Here is a 21,934-nt window from a genome sequence, read left to right as displayed (position 1 = left end):
GGAACTGGAAAGGCTGCAGAGCTCCATGATGTCAGTACTTGGTGGTTCGGCGTGTTCCCTCCTCACTTTCTTGCTGTAACTCCCCATCTGAACATGCACACCTCACAGCTTGTCATCACCCAGGATTAAGAGGCAGTAACGACACTGGAAGAGGACAAGTCAAAGGGGCCTTGGCTCTTGCCCCCTTTCCTTCTGTAAGCAGGAGATTCAGGAGCAGTGGAGTCCCGACAGAAATCAATACCTCTTAGCTCTGGGCCTGCTATCCAGGCGGTCCCAAAGAGGCACTGGCATGATGGCATTGTTTGCTCTCTGCCCATATAGTGACTAGAAAAAATTGCTGACCACCTGAGGGGGGGGACAAAGAGCTGATACTATGCTGAAAGGGAGTTTTTGCCAGAGTGCCACCCAGGAGAGGCCTGTCTGCCAAACCAATATATAGTAATGAACAGTATGCCTTTCTGACAAAACAGAGCCAGAGCTGTAGCACAGGTAGAGTGACCTAAGGAAGCTTTAGGCAGCAACGATAAAAACTATGGTGAGGGAGTGAAGGGAGGGACTTAAAGACAGCTAATTACATGAGCATCAGTCAAGCAGGGACTCTGATGATACAGCAGACTGAAGTCCATACCACTAAACCTTGGCTGCTAAGCAGAAGTGCAACTCTCAAGTTCAGGGAAACGGGCAGCTAGCATACGCTTTTAGAAGGAAAATTTTTAGACTGCCAGGGCAAAATTGTTGCCCTGGTATTTTTCAGCATCCAAAGAGTGCACACAGCCTCTAAGCCATAAAAGGCCAGTTTAGAGTCCCTGTACGCACTGTAGAGAGTTCAAAAGTATCTACAATGGAAAGAAAAAATAATGCTGAGACATACAGCCAGGATCTCCAGCAATTTTTATCTATGGATGAGATAATCAGCTTTTATATACAGAGATCAAAAGTATTGATGTTACCCTGGAAAGACAACTTATACATCAGTTGCTCCCTGTGCATTTTTGCTTATGTCAGCAGTTTGTAGGAGTGGCAGAAAATTAACATAACTATAAACCTCACTATCAGTCAATATTCAAAAGCCTTTGAAAGGCTGCAGTATACACTTATCTAGAGTGCTGGAGACATCTGCGTTGGACAGTATGAAGTACAATTAATACAGCTACAGTGAAGAGCTTCCTTTTGAGAACTCTATGTTCTTCCTGCCAACACAGGTCTGAAAATCTCTCTTTTCTTGAGCCAAAGTACCGTCCTAAGAAGAATAACAAGAATAAAGTGCTTCTTACTCAAACACGCTCTTGCTTGCAGAGAAGAGAGGGTTTTAGGCTTCCTGATTTAAAGATGTATCGTGACCCACTTGTTCTGAAGTAGGTCAGTCTGTGGTATGCTGAACTAAATCAGAAAGGCCAGCCCAAAAGTAGTCTGAGTTAAAGGAAAGATGTAGAAAGCCACTTCCTATTTCTGTTATGTTAGTAATGGGTGCAGTGAATTTTTACTAAGGGGAGTTTTTGTATGCTGTCCTTTCTCGCATGCTGTCCTTTCTCATGATTGTCAGGTCTGTCAGATGCAGAAGAACTGTGCTCTGATATTTCCTTGTTTCTGCTTGGTGAATTGAATGGGTTTAGGTAATTTTTTTCAAGGTTGTTTTATTCTGGCATAGATAACTTGCTTCCTCTTGCCCAAAGAGATAGCGCTATGTACATACACTTCTCTGTGCGTTGTTAGAGCTCCTTCTCACTTCTGCTCTGTTATTTCCAATGCAAATTATGACACCACAGCCATGAAGAAAGTTAAACTATATTACTTGTATAAGGAACATGATATTCTGGGAATTTGCTGTTTGCTAGGTAAGAGCTATTCTGGGAGAAAGAGCTGACTGTGTTATAGAACAGACAAAGTGCTCTCTTTCCCCAAGATTGTTTTTCATCATTGCATGGCAGTTTTCATAAATTTAAAGTTATCATCTCAAATAAAAAAAAAAAAAAATTACTAGTTGCTATTTTCCTAGAAAGTGTGGCACCTACGAGTTTCTGTACACGTGAACAGATGCATGTGTAGTTTACCTACAGTGAGCTAACAACAAGTACCAGAAAGGAACAGTACTTTTCTATGCTCTTTTCTTCCATCTTCCATTTCTGACACGCTGCTTAGATATCCCATGCAGTCAGGCAAATTCCATACATTCTTACTTGTTTCTGTCAAATTTTCACTTAGCTGAAAAAAGTTTTTCCTTGCTGTCCACTTTTTAAGTGAAAGCCTTTACTCAACCTTGCCAAGCTGATGGGTAGACCTGACAACAGAAAAAACCTCAAAGCAAAAAACCCCAATAAAATATATTTATCTTACCCTCTCTGAGAAGAACTCAGAAATGCCTTTAATCTTTCTTTCCATGGTCCAGATTTTAGGGGCCTGAAGACCTTTTGGTTAAGGAGAGCTTTGTATCATCCAATCAAGATGGCAAAGCTGACAGTTTCAGGTAATTACGCAAGTACTCTGCGGTCAGATTGTCTGAGCTGCAAGATGAAAGCCAGTGAGTTATGTGAATGCACCTAGTGAGGAAAATAGAGGGGCACTTCTCCTACATATACCTAATACACAATTGAGTCAAACCACTTTGAGTCAGGAAGAAGCAAAAAGCTCCTGACAAATAACAGGATTTCTAGTGAGTCTACAATAGAATTGAAAAAGATAAGTAGTGAAAGCCACTTTGTTTCAGAAAACACAGCTTCATTAAAGTGTGTTTGCCTCACCGTTTTTTTAATAAAAATGTCAAAATAACTCATTTGGGCTTTTGTATTTCATTTTTATAATGCCAAAATTCATTAAGCATTTCACATAAACCATTGTATTTTCTACATATCTATATGCCTTCACTAAGTGTGGTAGTCCAGTTGCATTGTCTGTGTGTTCCTTGTTCTAAGTTTCTTTACCATCATTTTGATGTACTTCATATGGATGTGCAAAACAATATATATCATCCATTCATTGTAATTAGCATTAATACAGCACTACCCGCTTTCAAATTCATAATTTTTGCCTACTCTCATACCAATTTGGAGGATGCTATAGAGTAAGCAACTCGTTGAGATTTGCAGCATCTCAGATGTCTTTGAGATTTGCATTGCCTCTGAAAGACATTTTGACCATTTATTCTTAGTCATAACAATATGAAACAATCAGATGCCCACTGGAACACATAATCATATTTTTCAACTGGCTCTAGTAAATGTACATTTGAAAAAAGGTATCACTGTAGTAAGGCATATAGCTAAATATTATTATTTTTCAGATATGCATAACAAACTTTCACATGAACATTTTGGTTTGTATTCCTGAAGTACAGCTGTATAACAAAGCTTATTCATATGTGAGAATCTGCCACATTTGGGTGAGCGAATTCTACAGCTCTGATTTATCTGCCACATTACATCTGTCATTCTCAAATTCCCATTTGCCTGCTTTGTAAGTGTATATAGTGTTCTCACTAGCCTTCTACCTGACCAATGGTGCTGCAAGGATATTAAACTACTAGTTTAATCCGGACACTGTGATTGACAATTTCACTGCAAATTGGACCACTTGATCCCATCTCCACTGACATAACTCTAATTAGATAGCTTGACCGGTCAGTGCATAGCACCTTCCTGTCCCCCCACCCAAGAATAAGTCTGGAGCTTCCTATAGATTTGTAAGGTTTCTTTGCCCTTGGTACCTCAATATTTGTTATATGAACTCTTGGTACAGAGTTGATCCCCTTGCAAGCCATGTTCCTTCAAGAAGAATCTATGTTTTGGTTAAATTTTATAGGAGGAGTCTGGTACAATTTTGTTGTACTAGGCCATCCTACACATAAGATTTTTTTGCCTACACACAAATGTTTTGCCTTGGCTTACAGGCATATGGCCAGAAGAGAAGACGGTTACAAGTTGCATCACAAACATACCTAAAGTTTGACTCAGAAATAAGAAATACTTTGTGCTCTGTTTCATACACTTTGGTACAGGCCTTCACTAATCATGGTGCCCCAACCACACTATCCCAGTGCTTGTTTCCCAAGTTACTTTATCCTGTAGCTGCCTATTAAATGGATCCTATCATTCAGGCTTTTTCACCAGGGAGCCCAAGTGCTGGGCCACACTGTTCCCGCTTCCAGAAGCTGATGTGTCTCTTTCTCCTCCATTGCTTACCATGAGCACATCACACCTAGTGAGTTATTCTTCACAGGCTGAGAAACCTCCAACTAACAAAAAAGCATATCTGATATCTTACTACAGCTGCCTATGTGTGTCTTCTCACTCACCATGGCGGAGGAAATGGGTAATGTCATCCCTCGAGCTAGCTAAATCTTTTCTGAAACCTGTGGGCTGTTACATCCATCTCCAGCAGTAAAGTGAAGGAGGAAAAAACCTATAAACCAAACAGAAAGAACATACACATCCTCAATTTCAGCCCAGACTGTGATTTTTTCTCCACTGAAAAACTGTGACAGGACCATCATGTCTGATAACTGAAAGTAGTGCTCATTGCAAGAAATGTGGCAATAACTTTCCCTTTAAATTTCACTACTACAGCTGCTACTCAAAAACTTGAGTTGGATATCAAAACATCGTACAACTAGCTTAGGTGTGAAAAGCTGTTGAGTTATTCATCTTTTGCTTTGCAAGTCTTTCTCTGTAATTTTGAGGGTTAGAAAAAAGAATCACTGTGAAGCTTGAGATTTTTAGGTAAATTGAGATACTCCAGGAGATGGGAGTATTGTGAAAACCTACTACAGTGGAATGCATTGTATCCAAAGGTCATACGAATAGATTTAACCAAGAGGTTAGGATCATAAATTAATACATGTAGAAATTAATGATATATTTAGTGAACCTTAGTGATTGCATCTCAAGTTCCTTTGACACCTCTCTGATAATAAGTACATTAATAATTGGGAAGGAACCAAATTTAACAGAACCTGAGATAGAGACTTTTTATCCACAGAACAGATATGCACACAAAGTCAACTCTCACTTACCTCAGTCACCTCTTCTGAGAGACAAGTAGCTCTTTCTCCTTGGATTTCCTTATCCCATTGCTGGCACAGTTAGTGTAAGAAAACCTGCCATGTGCAATCCCTCTTTTCCTCACTTTTGTATGTGCAGCTGCCTGGCTGTGATGGTAAATGAAATCACTTTAGTATAAGACAGGCACTGTAAGTGTATCCAGCACAATTCCTTATGCTCTGTATAGTGTCCATGTATCTGTTTTTTCAGGGGCTATCAACCCAAAATGCCAATTGTCTCCTTGATACAAAGAGAATGTAAAAAAAAAATAGAATTAGTAGAGTTTTCAATTTAAGGTTAGGGAGTAGCAAAATTTCAAGAATACCGAAATGTAGATGCAGATGCTTACAAATAAAATTGTTACCTTATTTTGGGGGTATAACTGAAGTCATATAAGCAAAACTATAGAAATGCTGTTGTAAATTTAATAACAACAATTTGCAATAGTATTTTAGTCTCTACTTTTCCTGTGATATATTTGCTTTTTAAGCGTACAGTATTCTAAGTTTCATCTGATACCAGTACATTAAATATTTCTTTTGGATTGCATAATGTTTGAATAATGTTATAAATTCAAGGAAGCTAAAAGTCTATTAAACAAGTACCTGGTTTTATTTATGGTAGTAGCTACATGAGCAATGCACTATGCTTAATATATATAATAGCAGCCACAGCACTGTATGTATTGTATGTCATATTTAAATTGTATTCTAACACCGGCGACTCTTGGTGAGCTTTGACTGGAAGCTATCTGCAATTGATACTGCAGAAGGAACAAACACAGCAAGTTCAAAGCCTGGAACATTTAGGATTGCAACACTGGACAGTTAAGGATGATGCTTCCCAGAACAGAGCAACCACAAGATCATAGATACATAGATCATAGTTTTCTATTTATGTACAGTCATACAACTGTAATCGCTAGTAAACTTAGCATACACAATGCACTCGTTTTAGTCTGAAAAGTAAAAACTTCTTTGATGATTCATATTTTGGCAAAGGACGTTGCCTGTAGCCTGGTGTTTGGCCTAAGACTGCCAGGGCATAGCACAGCTGAGCTCAGCATACAGGAGGCTTGTTACAATTCATCATCTGTATGGTTTTGATGTTTGTCCAGCTGGGTGTATGCCATTCAAATCAAGTGACAGTGTCATAAGGCTAAAGCCCTTCGTGGTTCACAAATTCCCCAATTCACTTCTCAACAAAATTACAGCTGAACGATGCATCCCAGTTCATCAGGACTTCATCAGGAGTGAAGTTCAGTTACATACGGGCTCGGGCTCGCAGGCACTGGTAATTAAAGGTAACTGATCAATTATCAACACCCTTGTGAAAAAGCTGAAAGTGTCATTGTCACAAAGCACACCCAGTAATGCTTGGTTTTCAGTGAGATAATATACTTGAAAACATGCACGGTGCAGGCTAAGAAAGGCCTTCACTCATTTGTCTCTTGGATTTGCACATGCTTTACAACCCCCCTTTGTGTGGAAGGTGGAAAAAACAAGAAATGAGCAACAAAAACCAGTCTTCAACTGACAGTTAGGAGGTACCATCAACTGAACGCTAACTCAACAAATAACTTGTTAGTACTCACCCAGCAGATGAGATGTGGCAGGTTTTAACAGCAAAATTAAATCAGTAGAAGGGTTGCTATTCCTTATAAAAATTGTTGTCCATGCAATACTAAATTATTTTTCTCCTTATTTAACACCTGCTGGTTTTTAAATACATAGTATGCAGTGGCAGATAAAAATGCATGCTAAGAGCCATTCCTCATTGTATACCTTTTTCTATATAGATAATTTCATAGGACTATACACAGATATGAAAAAGTATAGTATTTAAACACATTTTCCCACGAGCCAAGAACAGATCCAAATCCATACATCAGGCAATACTAACCAGTATCGGTCATATTACTGAATTTCTTTAAACTGGTAACTTACACAATAGCATTATTTTCACAGACTTCTGCTGACAGCTGCTCCGTGTAACCAATGAGAGCCCTAGGAGGCACTTTTCTCTGGGTAAGAAAGGCAGCAATCATGGTTGCTTTGTGCTGGAGTGGGAGAAAAGATGTTAAGAAATGAGTAAATCTAATTATGAGTCCATATATGAAGAGAAAGTTTTCTGATGAAGATACAAAGCTATTGAAATGCTACAAAGTCCTGTCTGAGAATGGTGAGAGAATGCTTTAGGGAAAAAAAAAAAAAAGGAATTAAAAAAGAAGCAAAAATAAACATTAAAAATAAAAACAACAAAACAAACACCAAAAACCACTATAGAGAGAATATGCACAAATAGGATTCCATAACAGTACTCCAGCAGGCACAGGAATCGCTGGTCTCAATGCAGCAAGAGCAGGAGATTTTGGAACTGAAGTATGAAGCTGTGCTGAGACTTTGAATGGAAAACTCTCACACCCGTTATCCAAATGATATCCAAGCTGTAATAAAAAGCCTCACTGGCATTTTGCAAGAAAAAAATAATTTTATATATATATGTATAAAGGGAAGGGAGAAGTTCCCAAATGACCATCTAGTACTGCACCTCAAATTATTCAACAAAATTGCACATGCTGAATTAGGAGCTGAAGGCCAAAAATAGAGGCAAAAGAACCTTACCTACACAAATGCAGAACAGCACCACCAAAGTAATCAGGATTAAGGTTTTCTTAGAAATAGTGATTTTCATAGCTGTCAGAACTTTACTGGCCACTTAAGCTTACTTACTCACAAACGTGTGCCTCACATTTGATGATTTTGGAGATACAGCACCTGCTTATGATACCTATTTGTATCCTCAGGAATGCATGGAGGGACATGCTATTTTTACATGGCATTTCCTGCCAGCAACGTAACAACCTTATAAATGTATGTTATTGACCATAAAAACCAATTTTCAAATTATTTTTTCCTCCAATGAGGTTGGTTATAAAAAAAATATATTCAGTCAGAATAAGAGGAACTAAAAACAATCCAACAAGTCAGTAGCTTTATGGATGAAGCATCTGGGGTTTTGTGGCAATGGAGCCATGGCTGACAAGAGGAAGGATGAGTTGTAGAAGCAATACAAAAACATTTAACAGGCCTGACCTAGCACTACAAAGAGCTACCCCCGCAATTTCACATATCCGTCTTCACTTTCTTATTTTGCTCCCCTGCTTTCAATTTGCCAGCTTGGACTCCAGGCCTTTCTGCACCAAGTTCATATATAGCTCTGGTTCCTAACACCTCCTCCGCTGATTCCTACCTATCCCAAGGTAGGCTTGGGGAACCTCACCTTCTGATGCTTTTAACATGAATCCATTCACGGTGTCTGTACCATTTTGTTGATGCCTGATGTAGCCTGCAAGCTCTTTGAGCCCACACCAGTACTGACAGGTGTGAGACAGAGCTCTGCAGTTTAGCCCAGAAGTTGTGGGAATCCCCAGGGAACGTGCTGGGTAATTACTCCTCTCTGGGAAGCCAATAGCTTCTTACATTATATCCTTAATGTCAGGGACATGGAATCTACTTGCTGGAAATCAAAGCCAATTAATCTCACTCCTTCAGAGGCTTCACCCACAGAGAACTGCCAGTTCCCAGATGTGCAGAACTACAAGCAGATTGCTTAAGTTCTAGCAAGTTTTGAAACCAGAAAATAACAACCTTACACTCATGAACACAATTTAAAAAACCCAACACCTCTCATCTCCACTCTCAAGGACACCAAAAATGCTTTACATTTAAGTTTAAATTAAATTAAAATTAATGCTTCTATCTCAATGAAAATAGAAGGTACCAAAAGCCAAGGCATAGATTTATCTGCAAGACTGTGGTGCTGTCAGTGAGAGGACTACACCTACACAGCCTACTTGGTCACATCCATGAAGTCCCTGTGGGCCATGTAATAGTACCAAAAAAAACTGAGCAGCCTTCCCCATTCAACCTGCACCCATGTCCTACCTACTCCATGAAGTCCCTTTACTTTTATCAGGCATCATTTGTACTGCAGTACTGTCTGCAGACCTCCATCAAGAGGTCCTGCATCAGGAAAATCTCATTATGCTACAAACCGTAGGATACTATAGGAAACTCATAAAGGGGAGGAAAACACTGCAAATTTCTTGTCTAGAGAAGAGCCCTTTAAGTTGAGAGCAGACTGTGTTACCATAACCATAATCCCAGCAGATGAGCTGGAGGTTTGCCCTGTAACAATATGTGTAAGGTTGCTCCTGAACAAATAGAGAAACTGGTAAGAGAAATTCTCTGAAGTCTGATTAAGATGAAATTGAGCTGAGGTTTTTATGTTAAGAAAAAGCTTCACGTACAGCTGCTGTCTGGAGGAGAGGAAGGAATTATATCCTATGGAGGTCATAGTTATCCATAGGGCAAACAGAGTGAGCAGGGTGGAAAGTGGCTTTTAACAAGTGTGAATACACTTGTGTACTTGTTTCAGCTGGAGGCTCATAAGCAAAGGAATTAATTTCAAGGGGAAGTCACCTTTTTCAATTAAAACCAAAAAATACCACACAGGGAGTGCAGATTTTAACATTTATTTTTTTCAAACTCAAGTTTCCATTTTTTCCACAAGCAGACTTTGTTCAAGAAGTATTGTAATGCTAAGTACAGTTAAAAGGAAACATTTTGGCACAAGACAGTGCCAAAGTAGTAACAAAACAAACAGAATAAATAACCCGCATTACACATGCTCAACAAAACAAAAATAACATGCAATAAACTAATAAAATTCATACTCTGTACAACAGCTTAAGGTAGTCCTCACTAAATAGTACTCATGTTATATTAGTAACATACACATATTAGTAAAAATTGAAACTTTAACAACAAAATGCTTAATTCAAGCAAAACAGCGATGCAATATGAATCAACTCAAGAAGTTCAACGGTTCCAAAGAAGCCAGAGATAGTGGTGAGTAAGCACACAACAGTGTACAAGACGACGATCTCAACCAAGAGGTTGAACCGAATGGTTCTTCAGCCATGTCTGTGTGTAGTTCCCTGCTGGAAACCATATCACATTGACATCTTCTTGAGCTTATGGCTGTTAAAAGAATGAGAGAACACACATAAATAATGACCTCAGCCATAGGTTTCTCTCTCCAAGATATAGCACCTCCTGAGAGAATAACTCAGGTAGAAAAAGGGACATGTGACATGACTGTCCCCAAGACGACTCTAAAAAAATGAGTAACCATGTCTAACAGGAGATGGAAAGACAAACATGTTGAGCATTGCCATCACAAGTGGCATTCAGGAGATATAAGAAACAGGCTTTCATATGTGCTCTGTTTTTATCAGCCTAGTAGTATTTAGATTTTTAGATTCCTACCTCAGGAAAAGAAGATGCTTCTTCACCCAGCCTTCCTTAGGATTTACACAAGCATTCAGTCCACTGTTGGTGTGGAAACTGGAAAAGAAATAGTGGTAAAGAGATCGGTAAATCATTAGAAATCCCTGCCAGTAAGTACTATGAAGATGCATTTGGTCGAAACCATGTATCATAGTTACTCTATATGTATACAATAACAACTGCTTTTGTAAATGCCTGTTAGATATGGGATGCTCCACAACCCCTCCGATACTGTATGAACAAAGAGAAACACCTAATGAAATTAAAATGTAATATCTGTTTCAGTCGCAGGGATCATTTTTTGCACCATAAAGTTGTGTTCAATTCATTGGAACTACTGAGACAAAGAACTTTACTGCATGCCAGAAATAATTTGTGAAATTAAGGGGATAGCTAAGGTAACAGATCAACATTTAGGAGGGCTAAAGCCTTGCAGAAAGAAAATTTAATCTCTGAATTAAGAAAACTCTTGTCACTTATTCATCTGTTTTGGCAACCCTGTGTTGGCTAGAGTGGCTCTCCGCTAGAGACGAAGCATGTCTTTGCACACCTGATTCCTGAAGAGTCAGATTTATTATTTACATTGTCATATGAGTTAGTAGTCCCTATCAACTCTAGTTGTCTATTTATTTATTTTACAGGTATCATATACAATTTATTCACTTAATGTAACATTTTGAAAAAGCAAGCAGCAGCATGCTTATAATGTTCAAATCATTGTTTCCAGACATCCTAAGGTTAATACATGTCAGAAAAAACAGAGGATCTTCTGAAAAGTAACTTACATGATCGCATGGATGTCACAGACTTCACTGGAGAGCTGTTCAGTGTAACCCTTTAGAGCCCACCGAGGCAGACGCACTTTGGTGTAGGACAGGCAGCAATCCTGGTTGCTTTGTGCTGGAATGAAGGAAAAGGACAAAGTTAATCAAACCCATCTGGACCACACTGTGATTCTGCCTAGGGTACTCGCTTTTCAGCCCCCTGTCTATCCAGCTCCCCATCGACAGAAGAGGAGAACTAGGCAGCGTATTTTGCTGAAATAATCCTTTCCCCCTCTCCCTCGTCCAGCTGTGAGCACACACACCCCAGCATGCCCGGCGCGCTGCAAAGCAGCACCAAGAACCGCTTCCTGGGGCCAAACACCCGAGCTCACTCACCTTCGGAGGTGCCGCACAGGAGCAGTGCCAGGAGCCCCAACAGGGAAACCAGGACCAAGCTCTTGCTTCTAAAGCCAGGCATTTCTACTCCACGCAGCAGCTGTGCTCCAGTGAGTGCTCGGCTGCTGCCTGCTTGTCCTGCCAGCCTTGCCGCACCTCCACCTGCTTATAAAGGGGTGGTGGGAGCCACGGGAATTCACACGCGGGCGGATTCCACCGTCATCAGCGGGTTTCCCCACGGCAAATTCCATCGTGCCCGATGCAGCCCCATTACACCTTCCTGGTGCTATAACCGGAGATAACAGCGTGCTGGGGAATTTTTTTTTTTTTTTTTTTAAAGTAGGCTAGAAGATTCAGCCAAAAAGAAAAGGAAATAAAAAACCTGTGAGGTAATGGTTCTGTGGGTGAAGCATGTGTATTTTTAGGGGTAGGAGTGTGGGTTGTGAAATGAGGAAAGTCAAATGTAGGTAACTTTTGATGTTACCTACAGAAACTGCGTAATCTGCTGTGCTCTAGTTTAATAAGCCCAACTTGGGGGCAGTGGGAGGAGGGCCTAACCCAGACATTCATTTCAGCATGGCACACTCACAGGAGCTGGATAAGTCTCTGCAATGATACTAAAGCACCAGGTTAATTTTTCCTGGTTGGCCAACACAGTAACATCAGACTTTCCAGATTACTGCTTTCTGAGCTCTAGATTGTAGTATCGGTGGGGCCATGTGGGCAACATTGAGTATTCATGGGGTTTCTTTAAATGGGTTTCTTTAACCATATATTCACTGCCATCACTTTCTGCCCAGTTTGTCAAACATCTGAACTATTTCATCTGAACCAGAATTAGCTTACAAAGCAGCTTGAAATAGGGACTGCATTTTCTATTGAATCTGTACTGTCCAGAATGCGTCAATGCTGCTTCATAAGCAATAGCTGTATCTTGCTGCTTTCCCCTGCCAAACTGTACCCAAGTATTGTGACTCCTGAACATTCAGCTAACACACACGCAATCTTAAAGCTGCCTCGCATGGCTCAGGAGAAACCCCCGCAGGGAGGCTCTGTCGTGGCTGCAAGTACGCTGTTTGAGGTGCTACTGAAGGCTGTTACTTTCCACTGCCATTTAGTGACCTGTGTGAGATGAATGCGATGGCTGCAGGCCAGGTCCTGGTCAGCTGGTGTATACAGGAGCTGCTACCAGCTCCAGGTGGTTATACAGTAACCTGAGCTTTAAGAGAAGCTACTTAAGGCAGAGCTCAGGGACACAGTCATGATTACATACCCTCTGTTCTTCATACCAGTACCTCTCATGAAGGGTGCGTTCCTATTATCTCTTCCTAGAAATGTAAAATATCTGAACTCTAGACTAGATTGTTATTCAGAGAAATCAATTTCAGTATATAATAGCTGGAATTTAGGGAAGCTTGCATGGCCGGAATGCATGTGAGCGCCCTTGCATCATGCATGGCGTCACATATGGTAGAGAAGCTTCTCAGAGTGACTGCTGCTGGCCAAGGGACACGGGAAGAGGCAGTAAAGATCCCAAGCCCTGATGTACACTGCTTTGTGTAAATGGTTTATGGATCGTAGTAAAATGCCATAAAAATACATAAAGATCAATGCTCCTAGTGTGCAGCTATTGCTGAACTGCTTTAAGGACTATCTGTCAGCATTAGGCAATGCTACAAAATAGCTAACTAGTATAACACCTGAAATGACAGAAGTTTGGCTTCATAGCTTTTTCCTTTCCATAGAGATAGGAGTGGTTAAACATGAATCACTTACAACTATAGATTGACAGGTACCAAGAAGCATCAGGTTGGCAATAAGCAATTCTCTGTTTTCCCCATCAGCACTACTTTTAGTTTGGTTTTGTTTTTTTCTTTTAAACTGGCTGTCCAGTAACAACCTGAGATTTTTTTTGAAGCAGGAATTCACATCATCCAGTCTCTATCAAGCAATTACCTTGCTAAGATATGAAAGTTAGGCATTAGGTTATCAACCCACATTCCTCCACTTCCACCCTCCCATTTCACTTGTGTCCATGCTAGGAAAGCCTCCAGCTAGTTTAGAAGGATAATTTTCTAAGACTGTCAAGATAGTAACCGTATCTTCTTACCCTTGGATTAGTATCAAGAGCATGAAAAGCACTAGGCAAACAATAATTTTAAAAATTGCTAACAAAGCCTTCTAAAAAAACCAGATCAGTTTGTCTCCTGTCTTGCTAATGTACTTGTTTCTCCCTAAGTCCAACTCTTCCCCATTAGTTTGGAGACTTGAGATGTAACTGATTAGGATGATTTTAACGTTTATTGTTTAGGCAGCACATCTTTTTTAAAAAGCTAATACCTTAACTGGCTAACAAAAACACCACTATTATTAGCAACATTACTTCACAATTATATCACTTCAAGTAATATTGAGTTACAATTCTATTGCTTACTAATAGTATTGATAGAGTGGTTACATTAATATATTCGTTAAATTATTGTAAAGAAAACTTAAAAATCACTAGTAAGTGCTATTAAATTGCAATTCTGCTGCTTTGCCTCCTGCACTGATTATTAAGGTACAAGGCTATCCTTCCTTACAAGTTCATCCCTTCTTACTCCCCTCTCCTGCACTGTCTTTCAGGCGTAGACCTGATGGAGAGCCTGGTGGGTTGTTCACAGGGGTTGACCCCAGCATCCTGGGGAGCTTAGGCCCACGGGCTGGCTTCACCACTGCCTGGCGACAGCCACACTCCTCCTGTCACAAGATCCTCCCATTTCTCGCTCTCCTTTTGTACCTTTTCATTTTGTACCTTATTCCCCATTTTTTTTTCCTTTTCTCAAACCCATCTTTTCACCACCTGTGCATCTCCTTTCCTCTGCCCAAACTTCGCCCAAATAAACAACTCACCCCTAATTCCTTTTCCTCATTGATCCCAAATCTATTACACCCATACCCAACTACAGCATTTCTTCTGCCATTTCCTAAGCAATTACAGCTTAACACGTGATTACTGATACTCTTATCTAGGTGGAGGCAGCCTTGCATCTCAAGTCTCCCTTCTGACTCTACAGCTCTATTTCTTCTCCATTCAGTGCTTTTTGGAAAGAATCTTCTCACCTGAGCTTTGACACCCCTACCTACTCCTAACTAAGCACAAGCACATTGGATATCACAGCAATGACATCACCCACTTAGTGCTCACCCCATACTTCTGCCGTCAGGCAGTTTTCATCTTACCTTCTGGTTCCCACCAGAGGCCATGGTTGGAGTTGTGCCTCGTGTCCCACCAGGACTCTTGCTCATGGTAGTCCTTTTCTCTCATGGTTTGTTTGATTTGGGAAATTAGGTTAAGATTTAAATTTAGAACAAAAGCCACAAGGAGGGCCTCAACTTCAGGAGCACTGTCCTTTTATTTGAACTTAGTGTGTACAAAATACTTTCAGTTTATTTGCACAAAGTAGGTTAAAAAAAAATCAAAAAAGGTTTAATGCAAACGGGTGAAGAAAGTTGCCTGCTAGGTCCTGATGTGACTCATGACCATATCTTATCAGTCTTTACATTTACAAGTCCATAATACAAATAGAAGGTAAAAGAATATAAAAACAGGGAGGTGCTTATGTGTTCAAGGGAAGTGACTGTTCCCTGCGGATGAGGGGACAGTAACTTTTGTCCACCCTGACCCACTGAGGCTCTCATCCTGGTGTCCCTGACCACCTGCCTGACCAAGTGGGGCCATACTGCCTGGACAGCAGACCGCAACACAGGTGAAAGACTGGGCCGCTGGGTTCCAGGGTGGCAACCAGCACCTGAGAGTCTGTTCATGGGTCAGTTGTGGGTGGTCATTGCTGGGCTAATACATTGTGTTTAATGTCCTAATACTGAGGCAATTAGGAGGCTGCACCTGGAGTGGGGGTCAGCAAGGGGGCTGCCAGGTTGAGGGAGGCCATTATTTCCCTGAGCTGGGGCCGGGAGGCTGCGTGGGGAGGGCTGTGTGGACTCTCCTCAGAGCGGCACAGCCGAAGCACAAGAGACAACAGCCACAAGTTGTGAGGAGGGAAATTCTCAGACATAGTGAAAAACCCTCTTCATAGCAGGGGGTGGGGGGGTGGGGGTGTGTGTGCGAAGCACTGGGCCAGGTTGCCCAGGAGAGGATGTGAAAGCCTAGTTTGAATACTCTTGGAGATACTCAAACCTCAACTGGAGTGGCCCCACCCTGAGCATGATCTTACACCTGGATTCCTTCCCAAGCCACAGCAAGCCCACATTATTTTTTCTGGTTTTGTCATGTTAAACTCCCCTTTTCTTCTTTTAGTTTCCTAACTTATTTGTCTCTTCCCAACTTTCCTTTGCTGTAAGTTTCTCAACTTCCCTCCCTCTTGCTTTCCCTGCTCAAATCCCCTCACAAACCCTGCTCTCCCTCCTGTTGTTCCAGGGGACAGAGGGAACAGGCCAACCCCCTCCTGCATGTATTATAAAAGATGAAGCAAAGACAGCCTCGGTGCCAGTGCTGTAGAGCCGTTCAGTTACAGCTGTGAAAGGAGAGGAAATGCACCAGGGAAAACTGAGCCTTTTCCAAGGTAATACTGGGAAACCGATAGTTCTGAGCAGTTTGGGGCTGTTAAAGAGGAGAGCTGGGGGGTCAGACAGCTCTTGAACACCAGCTGCAAAGCTGCAGCCTCTCTGTCCCCGCTTTCCCTGGGTCACCAGGCTGCTGTGTCCTGGTAATACGCTTCCTGTCTTATCCCAAATGGCTTTTACTCCCAGAAGTAACTGCTGAAAGTCTGAAGTGCTGAAGGGACTTAATAGTTCAGCCTTGATAAACACCCCTGTACCAGTGGACAAATGGGCATTATTTCTAGGGAATGGGCTTGCCCTATCACTTTCTGCATCACAGAGCGGCACAGAAGCAGACCGCCTGGTTTCCAGGTACACATTAAGTTGTATCAATAAAGCTATGTCTGTTTTCATTCAAAATCTTGCATATGAGAAGCTGTATGCGCATGGGAAATTCAGAACTGTACATGATTTGGAAAGCAGTTTGAAATGCTTTGAAACTGTAGCCCCCACATAGTTAAATAGCTGGTAATCTATTTAACTATGAGCTCTGCTGTGAGATCCCAAAGCAGCCATACAGATGCAAGGCTTAAAACACCCCATTAACTTCTGAAGAGAGATACAGAGAAGAAATTTTATAATCATTAACTATTTGATTGAGACTACAGCTTATAGTCACTTCTTTATGGGTTTAGGTCTAATATTAAACATGAAAGATTTAAAAACCCAAACAACTCTTACCTACCCTGATGTTAGATGCTGTCTGTAATATCTTTACCTGTTCCCTACAATAAGATGAGAAACATATTGAGAGTTTTTAATTGACTGGCAGCAGTTTACCGAAATTTCCATTTTTATTCATCCTCACAAAGACATGGTTTTTTATCACATATCAGTGCCCTTGTTTGAACTGCTGAAAATAAAGCATTATAGAAATATAGCTGATTAACCAGGAAGGACAGAACCAAACAGGGGAAATTCCCGTCTGTAATTTCCAATGGTTTAGGACACCATTGACAGAGCAAAGAGCAGAAGGAGGCACTAGTTCAAAGGAACAGGGCCAAATGCAGGGATTTAGTCATTGCATAACTCCCAATGATGAAATACATAATAAATCCCAAGTACAAAAGTTCCATGGGCAACTTGCTCAATATCTCTGGAACTTTAGAAGCTGTGATGCAATACAGTGATTTTACGCAGTTCAAAGCTTGCATCACTAACAAAAATCCTTATCTGAAGGAAGAAACCAATTTTCACTGATTATATGTTGTACTTCTAGATCTGTTCCTTATGAAGTGCTATTGAATGACATTGATTTGATGCAATTATGGACAAATTATATGCCTGCTGGGAGAAATGAACATCTATCTATCGGCAGTGCAGGTTATGAGGAGACTGGTGCATCTGCCGTGAACATCCCAGCATCCATCCTAGCACTGCTGGTTGCTTGCTGCTACATAGAATCGTAGAATAAGGTCCCTTCCAACCCAAACCAAAGATCATCTAGTTCCAACCCCCCCTGCCATGGGCAGGGACACCCTCCACTAGACCACGTTGCCTAAAGCCCCAACCAACCTGGCCTTGAACACTTCCAGGGATGGGGCATCCACAGCTTCTCTGGGCAATCTGTTCCACTGTCTCACACCCTCACAGTAAAGAATTTCGTCCTAATATCTAATCTAAATCTCCCCTCCTTCAGTTTAAAGCCATTTCCCCTTGTTCTATCAGTACCTGCCCTTGTAAACAGTCCCTCTCCAGCTTTCTTCTGGAAAAGAATAAAGTTGGGGTTTTTTACATACATACGGGAGCTGAATATCAGGTGTTCTAAGGGCAGATTTCTCTATTTCAAAATTAATCCTGCTCTGTCTATAGCCCCTTGTGGTAGCCAAGCACCTTTTCACAGAAATGGACCTCTCAAAGTAGAAGGCAAAATCTATAGATGGAAAGAAGGATGAAAAGAGTAGTCAAAAGAAGAAAAAATTAAAAACTGCCTACCAAGCTGAGCTCTAGGTTACATCCTCTATCTCCCTTCCAATCCAAATTCTTATGAGCCTTTAGGCATAATAAGCACAATAAAAGAAGCATTTCAACTAATAAATTTCTGACCATTAAGGAAGTTGAGAAGTGCCAGTTTTCTGCATAACTTCTACAAAAGTGGGGAAGAAGGGAAGGAATCAATTGAAAGCGTACAATATGTATCTCCTGCAAGAGACTGAGACCACACAGTGTCATTTGCAGACAAAAAAACCTGCTGACAAAAAGTAGTAATTTACTATGATTTAGAATGATTTACTGTGGTCTAAACATCCTGGAATCTTTCCCCAAAAAAGTTGTCAGCAACCTTTGTAGCACTAGAGTCATCATACAACCCCACTGAAACTAAGCCTGAAGCTTCTGGTTTTCTATAGCCCCCATCTCACCACCTCTAGACATGTCAGTCAGTGCTTCTCCACTGCTGTGGTGTGGCTGAGAGTTTCCCAGAGATGTACAGATCCCAAAGAAGATCCGGAAAAGACAGTGGCTGGGGCCAAAATCCATAGACTGAACATCAAGGTGCCTTTCAGTACTAACAAATGAGGATTTGCACTTACAAAAATATTTAATTCAGAAAGAAGAGAAAAAGATACTATTCCTTGGTGATATGTGACATTTTCCAGATTTTGACAATTAGTAAACAAGAATACAGGTGGGCAAAAAAATCTAGCACTTAAAAATTTCATTAGAAATGCAGTTTTAGGTGGGTTGATGCTATTCATGAATCTGTTTGAGACGAGGTGAATAGTTTTATCTAAAAATTAGAAGAGAATAATTTAGAAAATGTGAAGCTTCTCTTTTCTTGTGTTCTAGGTTTGCTTTCCTTAGGTTGACCTAAAACAAACTCAGGAGAGGAGAGGACTAACTGACATGAAGTGGTGAAGTTTTACGTTGACCAATGGAACTCATTGACTGAAGGATTTACTGTGTCACACAACATATAGATCGCTTGATCACTCTGGACTACTTAGTACATACTTAACACAGCTGACGTTTGTCATGTATTACTGGAAGACTAGCTTAAAAATATCCAGTAGCACCTGCTTATTTTGGATTGCCAAACAAAAAAACAAACAGGTATGGTTTTAATAGATGTTAGTTAACACTATTGAGTGGCTGTGTCATGGCCGTTGGCAAAGTAGCCATGGACATAGATCTTCTCAAGGCAAGTGCTGCAATCACCATAGCTTTTCAGCACTACGCAGTTACATTATAGGGACTTTCCTGTGGGGGAGATTTAAACCACAGCTGCCCAAAACAGATGGCTCAGACTTCCCTCTGTCCAAGAGTCCTGCTCTTTTTCCAAGAAAACCACAGACCTGGGTCCTTCCATCACAACTCTTATGGATTCTATTGCATAACACAGCTGAGATACTGTCCTGCTTATCCTCCTATACCCTTAAAACTTCTTTTCTGGACCTTGGTCCTCACCTCTTGATTTGTGCAAAAAGCATTTGGAGGCCTTAACAAGGGAAGTCTTGCCCTAGCTCCCATTAAGGAAACATCTGCCAGGGTATTTTTCCTCTCTTTGTATGAAGTTCCCCTTGACTGCTTCAAACATATCTCGCTTGTCCTCATTTTCAAAGTCTTTCTCACCTTATTGCTGGCCCAGACAACTCTAGTCAGCCCACTGGACAACTCCATTCAGCCACAGCAGTGCCCTGTTGGTTAGGTCCTCGGCCAGGGCTTTAAGGAAGGTTCTGTTCCCAACCACGCAGGACTGCCTGCAAGCTTGAAGGGCGCCTGGAAATAAAAAGGGCTTGTTCTGCAAGAACCAGAGTTAGAAAAGCTGCTCAAATACAAGATGTTTTAGGCCAAGCAATCTGGGCTTGCCATAAATCTGCTATTCCAAAATGAACTGTGTTTTACAAGAACATTTTTGTCTCGAGTTACTAGACAGCCTTCCTCAGATCAGAGAATGGTCCTTTTTTTTTCTTCATGTTTGTACACAACCTAGTGCACCAAGGCACCTGCGAACCAGAGCCCAGGCTTCGGGATATGACACATACACTGTGACTGCTGCCTCTGAAAGGACTAACAGGAAGATGAAGGCGCATGGAAAAAATCTTGGACCACATAAAAAAAAAATTATTCTTCATGAAAGAGACAAAACCCAACACACTCTTGGGTGGGGGGGACACCCCACAGAAACCCCCAACAACCCCAGAACCTTCCTGGTACACTGCAAACGTTTGGTGACTCTGTTATGCAAACTCTTTGAACACAAGGTATTAGAAGAATCCAGGACATATTGGTTCAAGAATTCAGGACATATTGGTTCAAGAATTCAGGACATATTGGTTCAAGAATTCTTACTTTAAAGCAAACACTAGCAGCATGATGCATTTATTTTAAGTCTCTCTAAAATGTCATTAGACATTTAGCATTAAATGAATTAGACATTTAGCATTAAATGAAGCATACACAGCTAGTTATGTGCACTTGTCAAAATGTGATAAATGTTCTTCCAGCAGGACTTTACACTACCTGGGCTGTTGCAATGATTCAAAGTCTCCCACAGTGTCTGTAATGCAAGATGCACCTTGAGGCGAGAAAAAAAAAATGTAGAGTGGAGGTGCTGAGCTGAAACTTCCTACACACACACGTTTTGCAAATGCAAATTTGCGTCTCTGAAACGAGATGTCCGTCCATGACGACACAGCAAAATCTGCCACTAGTGGGAGGTTTGTAGGATAAGCTTACAAAGGAACACACCTCAGAAAGTCATCTTTCAACACAAAGTTACTTAGAAATCCTTTCAGGTTTTTCCTCTCGTCTCTCTTTTGCAATCCACAGTAAGTCACCAGTAGTAACTAAAAGTATTAACCAAATTAAATGAGATTTCTTTGACCTATATATCATTTCGTTTCTGTAATTTAACTGGAGATTAAGAAAGAATGTAATCAAAGAAAGGCCAATGCACAAGCTAAGTGTACACATTGAATTAGATTGTATAGCATCATTACAAAAAATGCAAATAGGATGGTAAAGTCATCAGGTCCAATCATCAAGTAGCAAACTTGGAGATACGGGGTTTTTTGGGTGCTGGAATATGCATGCTACATGCATCCATCCATGACTGGTGTGCCTTCACATTCTCAAGGTGAAGCTTAGTAGATTCTTTTCTCTTCCTCATCTCCTAAAAGCATGATTTTTACTCATTTTTTGTTACAGTGTTGAACAATGGTTGCATTAAAATTAAAAAGATAAGGTTTTTTTCATTTCTATCAAAAAAACCCCAACAAAAACAGTGAGAGCTGGCACAAACTCTATATCCAGATACTACTTGCCTCGTGGACTTTGGCTGGGTCATCGGTCATGTGGAGTTCATAGCTGTCATGGGAGTGATCTATGGCTGGTACTGATGAGAAAACAGGCCAGAAGTTTTCAAGAATTTTGTACTTTATGAAAGCAATTGTTTCATTCTTACAGGGAACATGTAGCTTATATCAAGGAAGTATTAAACAAAATGTTCTTATTAGCCACAGAAAATAGACGTATTTCAACCACATTGTTTGCAGAACTGAAGAGCTCAAAGCCAACTTGTGAACCACACTGACAATCTTAAAGTGATGGCGACAGATAGCTTTGCAGTCACAACAAAAGTTCAACCACTTCTTTCTCTCCAGGATCATTTATCCTCCACTTCATCCAGAAATACTATCAAACTGCTGTTCTTCCTTTAAATGCTGATAGCTTCTATGCCAGCAGAAGAGCTGACAGACATACTGTGTGTGAGGCAGAGGGAAACTAGAGCCCAGTATACGCTCCCACAGCCAACACTTGCACAAAAGTCAGCTGCGGACCTGAAAAG

General features: G+C 40.9%; 1 protein-coding gene across 1 annotated transcript; it reads right to left on the bottom strand.

Moving 5' to 3' along the window:
• Positions 1 to 9,554: 9,554 nt before the first annotated feature.
• CCL20 (C-C motif chemokine ligand 20) lies at positions 9,555 to 13,745 on the bottom strand. Its single transcript, XM_010303606.2, has 4 exons — positions 11,548 to 13,745; positions 11,173 to 11,287; positions 10,367 to 10,444; positions 9,555 to 10,078 (listed from the first exon to the last, which is right to left on the bottom strand). Exons 1-4 carry the CDS (start codon positions 11,627 to 11,629, stop codon positions 10,051 to 10,053), a joined length of 303 nt encoding a protein of 100 aa, XP_010301908.1. The 5' UTR covers positions 11,630 to 13,745; the 3' UTR covers positions 9,555 to 10,050.
• Between the last annotated feature and the right edge of the window lie 8,189 nt (positions 13,746 to 21,934).

This window comes from Balearica regulorum, chromosome 9, assembly GCF_011004875.1.
Source record: "Balearica regulorum gibbericeps isolate bBalReg1 chromosome 9, bBalReg1.pri, whole genome shotgun sequence".
NCBI classification, from domain to species: domain Eukaryota; kingdom Metazoa; phylum Chordata; class Aves; order Gruiformes; family Gruidae; genus Balearica; species Balearica regulorum.
This window is presented reverse-complemented; position numbering and strand designations above follow the sequence as displayed.